Source organism: Gopherus flavomarginatus, chromosome 1, assembly GCF_025201925.1.
Source record: "Gopherus flavomarginatus isolate rGopFla2 chromosome 1, rGopFla2.mat.asm, whole genome shotgun sequence".
NCBI lineage: Eukaryota > Metazoa > Chordata > Testudines > Testudinidae > Gopherus > Gopherus flavomarginatus.
Window position 1 is genome coordinate 343,556,631 of NC_066617.1, and position 13,109 is coordinate 343,569,739.

The 13,109-nt window shown below is 42.6% G+C and overlaps 1 protein-coding gene across 1 annotated transcript in view; it reads right to left on the minus strand.

The window, feature by feature from the left end:
• Window positions 1-5,027: 5,027 nt before the first annotated feature.
• The window catches only part of LOC127043843 (zinc finger and SCAN domain-containing protein 20-like), an 86,541-nt gene continuing 78,459 nt past the window's right edge, over window positions 5,028-13,109 (minus strand). Inside the window, exon 3 of the mRNA XM_050938060.1 lies at window positions 5,028-5,148. Coding sequence (XP_050794017.1) covers window positions 5,028-5,148 — 121 coding nt within the window. The remainder of the gene's footprint in view (window positions 5,149-13,109) is intronic.

Here is a 13,109-nt window from a genome sequence, read left to right on the forward strand (position 1 = left end):
GGTTTTCTTGGTTTTTTTTTTTTTGGCCTTGGAATATTAGAATTCACTTTAAATGTGCCCTGTTCACAGATGTGATTCTATAATGTTTTGCTCTCCCCAGCAGCCTGTCAGCATGTACTTGATGGGTTTTAATTGGTTATCTTCAAATCTGCACAAAGTGGGAAGGTTTCCAGGCTCTTCTATCTCACACCAAGCTTTTAATAGAACATACTTAGCAAAGGAATGAAAGCCACAAAGATCCTTTTCTCTGCATGTCAAGCCGATTTGTAGAGCAAAAAGCTCAGTGCAGGCCTTAATTATCGTCACTAGTTTTGTAGCAGTCACTGGCTGGAGCATGGAAATGTCTGTACAACACCAACCTACCCTCCGTGCGTGATGCAAAGATCAATTAGCTACTGTTTGTATAGTACATTAAAAATGCAACACTTCCATGAGTCTTTCAGATTTATTAGTAGTTTTGGAAACTTTTCTGAAGTTTAAAGTTGCAGCACATTGTCATAAACAGATAGCTAAGGGTTAATGTTCTTTTACCTGTAAAGGGGTAACACCAGTAACCTGAAACACCTGACCAGAGGACCAATCAGGAAACAAGACTTTTTCAAATCTGGGTGGAGGGAAGTTTGTGTGTGAGTTCTTTGTTCTTTGTCTTGTGTCTGACCCTCTCGGCTCTGAGAGTGATTTTTCTGTCTCCTAGCTTTCTAATCTCTGTTTCCAAGTTGTAAATACAAGAATAGTAAGACAATAATAGGTTTATATTGTTTTCTTTTGTATTTACATGTGTGTAGTTGCTGGAATGTTTAAATTGTATTCTTTTTTGGATAAGGCTGTTTATTCATTTTTTTTCTTTTAAGCAAATGACCCTGTATTTGTCACCTTAATACAGAGAGACCATTTTTATGTATTTTTCTTTCTTTTATAAAGCTTTCTTTTTAAGACCTGTTGGAGTTTTTCTTTAGTGGGGACTCCAGGGAATTGAGTCTGCAGCTCACCAGGGAATTGGTGGGAGGAAGAAGTCAGGGGGAAAATCTCTTTGTGTTAGATTTACTAAGCCTGACTTTGCATACCCTCTGGGTAAGGGGGAAGGGAGATTAGCTATCTCGGTACTTGTGTTTTCCAGGACCGGAAACCGAGAGGGTGGAGTCCCTCTGTTTAGATTCACGGAGCTTGCTTCTGTATATCTCTCCAGGAACCCAGGGAGAGAACACCTGGAGGGGAGGAAGGGGAAGGGAAATGGTTTATTCCCCTTTGTTGTGAGACTCAAGGAATCTGAGTCTGGGGGTCCCCCAGGGAAGGTTTTGGGGAGACCACAGTGCGCTAGGCACTGTATAGATTCCTGGCTGGTGGCAGCTTTACCAGGTCCAAGCTGGTAACTAAGCTTGGAAGTTTTCATACTAACATCCATATTTTGGACGCTAAGGTCCAGATCTGGGAAAAATGTTATGACACACATGTAATTGCAAAGCCTCCCTAGAAGCATTCAGTATGCCCATGCATTCTAGTTTGTCCTCAGAATTTAGACACCAACTGGGGTGTGAAATGGGTAAACAGATAATCCCAACTTGTCTATACATTTCTATATTCAGGACATCCACAGCAGGTAGTTTTAGAACTACAGTAGTTGATCTTGCTATGGTTTCACTGTAGATAGCAATCGTGAAGAAAAGATAGGCTGCTTCCTTACATGTCACTTCCCACAATGCATTTCCAATCCACAGCTGTTTCAGAGCTGTGTCAGCATCTAAGCGCTGGGAACAAACTGAAAGATTTGTGTTGTGCTTGCAGATGCTCTGAGTCTTTTTCTGACTTACTTGCAAGGCAGAACTGTGACAGGCTTCACCCTCTTTTAGAATCCTGCACTTCAGATATAAAAAAAATGCCTTAATCCCGTAGAAATTAGTGAGACTATTCGTACAGTAAAGTGCGACTCAAACCAAGTAATGGTATGAGAATCTAGCCCTTCAATTTTTTATTCTGAGCTGCAGATTATGCCCCTTTTTCTAAACACCTGAAAGAAAATAACTCTTCAGGGAGAATCAAATCCTACACTGCACTAACAATGACAGGAGAACAGTTTAACAACTAGAATCCTCCCTCCTTTTTTTTTTTTTTTTTTTTTTTTTGCATAGATATAGCTGTTTACATTCCTTGTTTACGTGAATGAGAAAAGGTGATTTGTCAGCATAAGATCCTGGATTTGGGCTCAGTTCACAGCTCGGCCACAGACCCGCTATCTGACCTTGAGGAAGTCACTGTTGCCTTGACTGCATTCGAGGTACTCCACTCAAACTAGCCACACGGCAAAGATTAATTTGAGCCATCCTTGAGTCACTGCATGTTCACTGCTGCAGCACTGGCTCAAGTGAAGGTACTTACCTTCTGGGGCATTGTCACAGGTTGGTCCCCCTGTGAGTCTCTCTCACCTTGGATACAGACCACGCTCACTCCAGGCAGCTTTTACTACCACTGTGCTGTGTTCTAGTGTTCTGTCAGGCTACTTCTGGTCATACTGTTTACATCTATACAAGTCCCAGTCAGCTCCCCTCTTACTTCTGGGGGGAAAAGAAGCAGTACTAGCAGCAATCAGCTCTGCCTTCTTTCAGGCTCTGCACCCCCATTTCCAGGGATTACTTTCTCTGTAGTTATCTCCTCCCAGCTCCTGGGGATGCTTCTCCCTCTAATTAGCCCTTCAACTGTGGCCCTACTTATTAATTGGTCTTCCCTTTAGAGCCCAATTAACCTATATTGGTGGGAATTGGAGTGATGGGTACTGAGTCAGTTCCTGACTCAGAACCTCTGTCACAGGCATAGCCCTTGGTTCCTAGGGCTCCGCTATTCTAAACTTCCTGAGCGTCTCTCAGGAAAACTTTTTTGTCTGTTCCAGTCATGTGAATGGAAGTGATGCTCTCCGAGTAACTCACTGCAGTACATCACTTCCACTTGTGTTCATTGTCTGCATGCTGGTGAAAGTCATGGCTCCTGCTGTGAATGATGAGCTTGGTGAAATGTGACATTAGTAAAGCTGTTATTTTGGAGACAGAAGCCATGTCCAGAGTCTGAGTCTTTCAGCAGTGACTTGCCACCCTGAGATGGCCACAACATGCTTCCCTGAAGAGATCACACCAGCTGCTTGCGGACATGTTGGAGTTGCACAATGCAGACATACATAGCTTTTCAAACTCCTGGAAGATCTGGAATAGGACACAAGCACTGAGTAGGATTGCTTTGTAATACAGACTTGAGATGAACAGCAGTGGGCCCAGAATTTCTGCATGAAGAAGGCCACCTTCCTGGAACTACACAATAAAGGTTCCTCAGCCTTTCAGCACTATGCCACACAGATGAGGCTCGCCCTATCAGTTCAGAAGTGGGTCACTGTTGTCATCCGGAAGCTGGGTAACTAACTGTTAAAGGTCAGTGGCTAGTCAGTTTGGAATCGGCACATCAACTGTAGGTGCTTGGTGATGGAGTGTACATGGCATTAATTACTGTGGCTCACCCACAGATAGTGAAGGTTACTAAGGTACTTGAGATGGTAGTGTATTATAAGTACATGGGCTTCCTGAACTATGCTGGGCTATTTGCAGCACATACTTGCCCCACCTACCCACTAGGAACACATGTTAATCACGAACGGTATGAATGACTCCATTGTCCTGCAGGTCTTGTTAGAACATGAAGGGTCACTGAGAACTTTCTGAGATGCTTAGGCAGAGTGCATGATGCCAAGGCTTTCTGAAAATCAGGCCTTTTTGAATTGGGACAAACAGAAACTTGATTCCCTGCCAATAATAATGCCCATTGCTATTTTGGAAGACCCAGCCTACCCTGTGCTGGTCAGGGTCATGAAGGTGTACCCTAAGCTGCCTACAGACCGGTTTGAACTGCAACCATCCATGGGGCATGCTGTGCTATCTGGCATGTGTGAGAAGGGGGAATATTTTGGACCAGAGTGGGGAGATGATGATGCTTTCTTTACAGACCCAGTTCAGGAAGCCAGAATGCCTTCCGGCTGCGGTGGGGTGCCTGAAGAGCTAAAATATTGAAAGGATGCCTTGCGTTCCTATACCCTTGCCTTGGAGGGAGAAATGAAGGAAGGGGAAAATGAAATTATCTGAGCAACCTATTGCTCCACAACAGTGTAACTACACAGGAAAACCTCCTCTGAATATGCATTTACTATGAAGGTGATGCTGAAGGAAAACGCTGTTTAGTTTTCCTCCCTCTCTTCTGCTGTTTGAGCAGATTACTGCTGGTGTGAAGGAGGGTCCAGCTTCCTGGAAGCTGGTCCTTTTCCCCTACTCAGCTCCTGGTGTCCCTACCAGGAGGCAGCTGCTGTGCTGTGTATCAGTGTTAACGATATCAGAAAGCCTTCTCTGACTGTGTTTTTGTTGTGATGGTGATGCTGAAATAAAATAGTGTTGTTTAGTTTCCCTCACTCTCTGTTTCAGTCAAAACAGTCAGAGAAACAAGGGGATTGAACAAAAAAGCATTTATTCCAAATAAATACCACTAACGGTGCAGCTGCTTTAAGTATTTAAACAGTAGGGTATGGCCCTGTCAGAACAGTTGGTTTAAGCAATTAGCAGTGCAACAGTGAACAGTCATAGCCATCCTGATTCTTTAATCATTTAACACTGACACAGTGAACAATAGTACCCGTCCAGCTGCTTAGCTAGGGCATAATACTGTGCCATATGTATGGGACGTGCACAGGGTCTGGGTACAAGTCAACACTCCACCATGCCAGCTAGGGATGGAGATCTAATCATGACATTTCCTTCCATGGACTAGCTAGCCCCCCATCCAGAGGTCATGGGCTGCAGCTCATGGTAGTGTGGAGGAGAGCTCATAGCTGCAGGATGAGGCTGGACCTGAACCTGGGCTAGTGCAGGGGGGCTGGCACCTGCTGGCTATATTGCCCAGAAGGCATTCAGACATAGCCGCATGCTGCTGGCTCTCCCCACACTGCTGTGGGCAGTCCTGTTCTTGCACAGCATAGTCATGGGTAAAGTACTCAGCCAAAGTCCCTATGCATCTCCACTAGACCCTGCCATGTCTCCTTCCTTCTCCTTCTCTGGGTCTGGGCTCTGGCACTGACTGTCAGTGGCCTTCTGGGCGAGTGCTTGGGATACACTTGTGCAGACGAACCTGTAAGCAAAGAAACAGTACGGATAGGTCCTACAAAGGCAATGACAGGCCCCTGATGCCACTTCCGCCTTAACCATAACAACAACAGTGACTGGAGTCCTCACCTGGCGATGGTGTTTCAGCTGCTGCTTCCTCCCTGTCCTTTTGCTCTCTGGTTTGTTGCTCAATCTCCTTCACAGAGTTCTAGGCAAGCAGTGGTGTAATCCCAAACAGCAAAGTCTGGAATGGGAGAGAGCCCTGCCTGCCTGGCCCTTTAACCCCACCCCCGCCACACTGCTCTCTATCCCCTCCCCTATGCTGTTCCCTAATCCTGCCCCCATGTACATGCAGCCAGATGCGGCCTTGAGCCAGAAGTGGTGAGCTGAGGAGGGCTGGGTGGGGCGGAGGGGGCATGCTGTGGAGGGCAGGGTGGGAGTTGAAGGCCAGGGGCCATGGCACGCAGCAGATAGCACCGGAACGGTGTTCTGAAGCATTCCAGCTCCACCACACCACTGTCAAGATGAGAGCAGAGTGGCTGTGGCCCCCAAAGCTCTGTCTCACAAAAGACCCCTGTGGCTGGCGAAGCCCCTGCCTTCGGATTGTCCTCAGGGTCCTCTGCTGGGGGTGGTGCACAGATTTCCCCAAGGACCCTTAATTTGCCCAGGGCATGGACAGAATCTGTACTGGGGGTGCTAGTGAGCAACCAGTTGTAGTATGGTGAGCTTGTCAGGGTTTCACCAAATGAGGGGTTGTGGACCTGTGCCAGGTGTTACAGCATCCTCAGGGATTTGAGCTTCTCCTGGTACTGGTGGCCAGTCCGGTGGGTCCCTTCCTCAGACAGTTTGGATGCTCTCTCATCCTAAGCCTGCTGATTTTGAGTCTTGGACATGAAATCATAAGTCCAACTGGCATCATAACACAATTGCACAAGCAGTTCAGTGTCAGCCTCATGCCAGCTAGCCACAGGCTGGGAGAACAGATTCCCCCCACTGAAGCTATCTGGCAGTACAAGCATACTACATATGCTATAGGTGCGAGTTCATCCATATTTCAGTGATAAGGATTTAAAACTACAGGCACATTAACTTACTTTGCTTAATAATATACAATTTAAAGAGTTACACCTGGACCAGCTAATTGTTTCTAGCTGATTACATACTTAATTGTCCATATATGGTAGGTTGAGGTTGGTTGACCTGTCTGCTTTTCCTTTTCCTGATGCTGAGGGGTTTCTTCACTGTGCACTAATATCTTCTGATGTCTTTGGTCTCTAGGCTGCACCCTTGAATAGCTTAAGTTGGTTAACATAATACTGTTTTTGCTTATTTGCTTTACATTTCTCATTTTCAGTAACCCAGATTTAACATACCAGTTAATTTGGTTTATTTTCACTGTAATGGGACCAAGTGTTTTTTAACACAAACTTATATTTTTGTTCTGATTTCCCCAGTTCTTTAGCACAAATATACCTATTGTAGATGCTCTTACAGTTGTTGCCTCGACATTCATTGTAATTAACATATATATTACTTATTTTATACTAAATATAGTGCTTAGCTGCTAAAATAGATGCTCACAATCTTCTGTGAGAAGGTGTATTGCTCTCACCTGCTGAGCACTCTATTTTAGCAAAAGAGTTAGTAACAGGATTTTTACACAAGCTTTAAGGTAATCTGGTTGTGATACCAATTCAACTTTTGTTAGCTGTATGAAAGCGCAAACTTTAACAACCAGTACTTCCTTTTAACATAACATAAAAGAAAATAGTATAAAAATTAAACCAAAATAAATTTTAAACACAAGTCTGTGCAAACATTTTGAGGATATTAAACTTTCATGACACATGGTGGTGTTTGGGAAACAGAATTGGAAACCTATTTAGATTATTTGGTTAGCTTTAACATTTTGCAGCATAACCAGACATAGTATATTTTGACATTTTTGCTATAACAATCATAACTATATTTTAATATTTAATAAAGGCACAAAGTTTATAACTACCCTCAAAAAAGAAACTAACATTTTGTTAATATTACTTTGGCATTAATGTTGAGGTTTCCCTGTCCACTTTTTCCTTTAAATAAAAAAATGTGGTTAATAAAAGACATTTTTTTTGTTTGCAATTGCATTATTTATTGAGGCAAAAAATTACATACCTATATTTATAACAGAGGTGTTTTTGAGCTTTGCAAAAAATTAATTGGCATTGTGGTGGTTATACCCCAACCATAATATTAAAATAGTGTGGTATCACTTATATTTTTAAAAGTATAAAATTGACTTTTGTTGCATCAAAATTAAAACAAAAAAGTAGTCACGTGACACACACAACACACGACACAGGACAACATACAAGACATACAGGATAAACTTACTATTAAAGATGATTGGTGCCAGAATTATATGTATAATTATACAAGATAAGGCATTAAGAGCTTAAAGATATTAAAGGAATGCATTTTAGAAAACAAACAGGTAACCAAAAGAGTTAAATATTTAAATAAGCAAGTTATTTCCTTTTCAAAACTTTTAATATTAAGTTTAACAATTAATATTTGCCTGCTTTGTTGTATTAATTTATCACTGCTGTTAATTTATCAATTTAGATCATTTCAGATTAATTGAATGCATTTAAATATTCACATAAATATTTCTTCTGCAACTTCATAATGGTAAAGCTCCTTTGTTATTTCATCAACAACCCAACCCCCAGACTTTCATTCCAAAGTGTATGCTAACATTAATAAGGGTTTCTGCTAGTTTGACAAACAAATGTGTTGGAGGACAAAATTTTTAGGAGTTCTGGTTGAAACACCTTAATAAGGTGTGATTGTCAGATCATGCTGATAATCTGCCCTCCGAAAAGCAGGACTTCATTGTAGCTACGCAGATTTGCACCAGCTGAGGGTATGGTCAGTTGCTTAGCAAGACAGTTTCCTGGGAAGGCTATTCCATAGTCTTATTCAGTAGATCTCACCATCAGGAAGATTTTCCTGAGTTATCCTTCCCTTGATTCCATACCATTACCTCTGGTTATACTGCCTTTGTTTCATGCTACACAGCTCATTTCCATCTTCATTATCTTTCAAGTAGTTGTAGATGATCATACCCCTCAGAAATTGCCTTACCAATCTATCAGGTCAAATCCTCTTCTGGAGGAAATCAAAGGAGCTGCTCTCATTTACAAAAATGGAAGATGTGGGCCACTTTGCTCTTTAAAATTTTCTCCATAGGTCAGTCTTTCTGCCCCCTTAATTACTGTGGTCACTCTTCTCTGAACTTCCTTCATCTTGCCTACATCTTTGTGTGCAGCATCGCCAGAGCCATGAAATCTGGGAAGTCAGGGTTTTGCATATAGACCTTCATTTTGTTTAGTAACTGCAGCTGATCTAAAAGTGTTCTTTTAATAAATTAGCATATTGCAGGAACAGATAATGAGACAAAACCTGATATCAGGATTTGATTCACTGTCCTATAAGGTCAAATATATAGAGCATCTTAAGAGAGACAGATCAGATTCTTAGACATTTTGGAGACTGTAGCTGCTCCTTTTAACATAATTTTTTGTTCAAGATGTGAGACAATCAATTGCAACGGAACCCAGTGAAGTCTGTTAGACAGCTATATGTTTCTTCTGTCATTTCAGGAATTTCTTCGGAGTATATATTTCTAACTATTGCAGTATCACACTAGTAAGGGGAATTTGCCATCACCTGCTGTGTGCCAGACTTCTTATATCCAAGCTATCACACATTCAAGGATTGTACACACTACCCTTACAATAGTATCATGCTGACCAGACACACTGACTTGCAGCAGCAATTGGGAACACAGAGCCTCTCCTATTGAGTAGACTTAGAGTGCTGCACAAAGAACGCTTAAAATCCTACAGGTTGGTCTATATGGAGGGCCGTGAATTATTGATGTGATTAAATGTGTGCATTTGCAAAGAGACTGTAAAGTACCCAAAATGTTTAAAAAGAGACTTCATCCATTTTACTCAGCCCAGCAGCCTGATCCTTCAGAGAAAAAAAGGAAAAATTTCCATCATAGAAAAACAACAAAGAGGGTTGGAGAACAAAGGGCTGAGTTTAGCCCTGCTTTAAGCAGCTGCCACTCCAGTCGATTTCCCCTAGGAGTCACCTAGGGCTGAGTTTAGTTCAGAGTTTTAAAACACAGTTGGTGTGTTTGATCCTATTCCTGGCCACAGCTATTACAATGAAGAGTGAAGTCATGCAACACGATCTGCCATGCCTCCACCTTTCCCTTCACCAAGCCCTTCTTTCAGCTCAAAGTTAGAAAACCTTGTCCACCCCTCAAAGAAGTGATAATAACATGGGAAAACTGCCAAGGTTTTCAAAGACACAAAGGGCACTTAAGGCATTCAGTTGGAGTTGGGCACCTGACCCTCTTGTTAGCACCTTTGTTAGCACTAACTTCACTGCTCAATCACTTGCTTTTTGCTAATCCTGTCCTCTCATCCCTTACATTTGTTGTCTTTTTACTGGATTGTAGGTCTTCAGGACAGGTTTGTCTGCAGCGTTCCCTGTGAACTGCCTGGTACACGTTAATTTAGGACCAGAAGAAAGCTATAAGCCCATCACATCTTGGAAAATTTGATAATGGCTCATCATTTTTTCCCCTCACAGAACAACTTCATTTAGTAGAGGGTCCTTATATAATCATGAATGAAATCTGCACATTGAAGCAATTATAGATTTCCATTATTATAAGCTGAGTTTATATTAGATTTAACTATACACAGGTTGTACTCTAATTTTCTACAGACAGAACTGAGTTTCCAGGCCTAGTAGACATCCAGTAGTCCTGTCCTTCCACATTACTATGTACAAGGGATATTGCAGCAGCTCTTGATTTTTCAAGTGTCCACGATCACTAGCAAGATGGTTTTCAACCTGTGTTTAGTACAGAGTAATGGCTACAGGCAGGACTGGTGCCAGGGTTTCTTGCACCCTAGGCACATGGCCATTTCGCCACCCCGCGCGCCTCTCCCGCAGCTCCGGTGGAGCTGCCGCAGCCACTTCTGCGGAGGGTCTATTGGTCCGCGGCTCCGGTGGAGCTGCTGCAGCCGTGCCTGCGGGAGGTCCACCGGAGCCGCGGGAGCAGCGGACCGTCCGCAGACACGATTGCGGCAGGTCCACCGGAGCCGCGGACCAACGGACCCTCCGCAGACACAACTGCGGCAGGTCCACTGGAGCCGCCTGCCACCCCCTCTGGTAAAATGCCGCCCCCTAATAATGCTGGCGCCCTAGGCGATTGCCTAAGCCGCCTAAATGCAAGCGCCAGCCCTGGCTACAGGTTAAGTGCCTATGGTGATTTTGCTAGATCCATCAGTAGACTTACTCCACAAGGTTTGGTTGATTCCAGGCATCCCTTCAGTAGGTTTACTGTTTTCTCTCTAAGTGATGGCCAGAAGATGATCCGCACAATACACTTCTTTTGGAACGTACATACTATAAAATACATAGGATGTGCATTGTAACTGATTTAGGTCATAATCCTGCAATCTGGTGTGTGGATGGAACCCTGTACACATAATGAGCCATTCTGATTTCATAGGCTCCACACAAGCCTAAGTGTCTGTCCATGCAGATCAGCTTGCAGGATCAGTATCCAAAAGCTGTTGTTGGAAACCTAACATTTACATTTCATGGATTTTTGTGATATTAATTGTGCAACTTTCACGTATAATTAACACCCAGGGAAAAAAACCATTAGTCCAGGCAGACAGTGAAGTGCAGTTTTAATAAATGATTTGTTTGTATTTCCATCATGCAAAAATTTTAAAAATATTTTTAATAATAATTGTGAATCTTTAGCTATCAGGACTTTATGATTTCAGTTATGAGATTTCATGTCTAGAAGAAGCTTTATCATTGCCAATGAAGGGGTTAAAATAATTGATATTGATGGGGTTCCAATCATTAATATATTTCGGTTTATTTTAAAGAGGCAAAATTCCCTCCAGAGCAAATTTTCAAAAGTCAGAAAATTATATTGTCTAAGAGCCAAATGGAGCATTTAGAAATATTTCTATGTAAAATTTCAATTTTTCAACCAGTGAACTGAAAGCCTCAGTCTCTTTAATGATACCTCCTCACATCTGTGCTCTCCTGCCATGCAACCCAGCATGGCTTCACAGTCTTAACTGAGTTATTACCATCACTTTCAGTTTTTAGTTACTAATTAGGTTCAGATTTCAGAGTGGTAGCTATGTTACTCTGAATCAGCAAAAACAATGAGGAGTCCTTGTGGCGCTTTAGAGACTAACACATTTATTTGGGCATAAGCTTTCATGGGCTAAAACCCACTTCATCAAATACATGGAGTAGAGCATACAGTATGGAGGTATAAATACACAGCATATGAAAAGATGGGAGTTGCCTTACCAAGTGGGAGGTCAGTGCTAAAAAGAAAACTCAATGTAAGCTGGAAGTAGGCAATTCTCAACAGTTGACAAGAAGGAGTGAAAATCCCTTCTGTAGTGTTAATGAGGCCAATTTAAACAAGGTGGTCCATTTCAAACAGTTGACAAGAAGGTGTGAGTATTTAGCATGCCCCTACTCTACTTGCACTACATTGATGACATCTTCATCATCTGGACCCATGGGAAGGAGGCCCTTGAGGAATTCCACCAGGATTTCAATAATTTCTACCCCACCATCAATCTCAGCCTGGACCAGTCCACACAAGAGATCCACTTCCTAGACACTACAGTGCTAATAAACGATGGTCACATAAACACCACCCTATTCCGGAAACCTACTGATCACTATACTTACCTACATGCCTCCAGCTTTCATCCAGACCACATCATGCGATCCATTGTCTACAGCCAAGCTCTAAGATACAACCGCATTTGCCCCAATCCCTCAGACAGAGAAAAACACCTACAGGATCTTTATCAAGTGTTCTTAAAACTACGATACCCACCTGGTGAAGTGAAGAAACAGATTGACAGAGCCAAAAGTGTACCCAGAAGTCACCTACAAGACAGGGCCAACAAAGAAAGTAACAGAATGCCACTAGCTGTCACCTACAACCCCCAACTAAAACTCTCCAGTGCATTATCAAGGATCTACAACCGATCCTGAAGGATGATCCTCGCTCTCACAGACCTTGGGAGACAGGCCAGTCCTCACTTACAGACAGCTCCCCAACCTGAAGGAAATACTCACCAGCAACTATACACCACGTAACAAAAACATTAACCTAGGAACCAAACCCTGCAACAAACCCCGGTGCCAACTATGTCCGCATATCTATTCAAGGGACACCATCATAGGACCTAACCACATCAGCCACACCATTGGGGCTTGTTCACCTGTACATCTACCAATGTGATATATGCCATCATGGGCCAGTAATGCCCCTCTGCCATGTACATTGGCCAAACCGGACAGTCTCTATGCAAAAGAATAAATAGACACAAATCTGACATCAGGAATTATAACATTCAAAAACCAGTAGGAGAACACTTCAATCTCTCTGGACACTCCATAACAGACTTAAAAGTGGCAGTTCTTCAACAAAAAAACTTCAAGAACAGACTCCAACAAGAAACCGCAGAACTGGAATTAATTTGCAAACTGGACACCATCAGATTAGGCCTGAATAGAGACTGGGAGTGGACGGGTGACTACAGAAACTAAAACAATTTGTTAGTCTCTAAGGCGCCACAAGTACTTCTCGTTGTTTTTACAAAAACTAATTTCCCCTTACTAAATACTCACACCTTCTTGTCAACTGTTTGAAATGGGCCACCTTGTTTAAACTGACCTCATTAACCCTACAAAAGTGATTTCTACTCCTTCTTGTCCACTGTTGAGGATTGCCTACTTCCAAATTAAATTGAATTGGCTCGTTAGCACTGACCCCCCCACACTTGGTAAGGCAACTCCCATCTTTTCATATGCTGTGTATTTATATCTCCCTATTGTATGTTCTACTCCATGCATCTG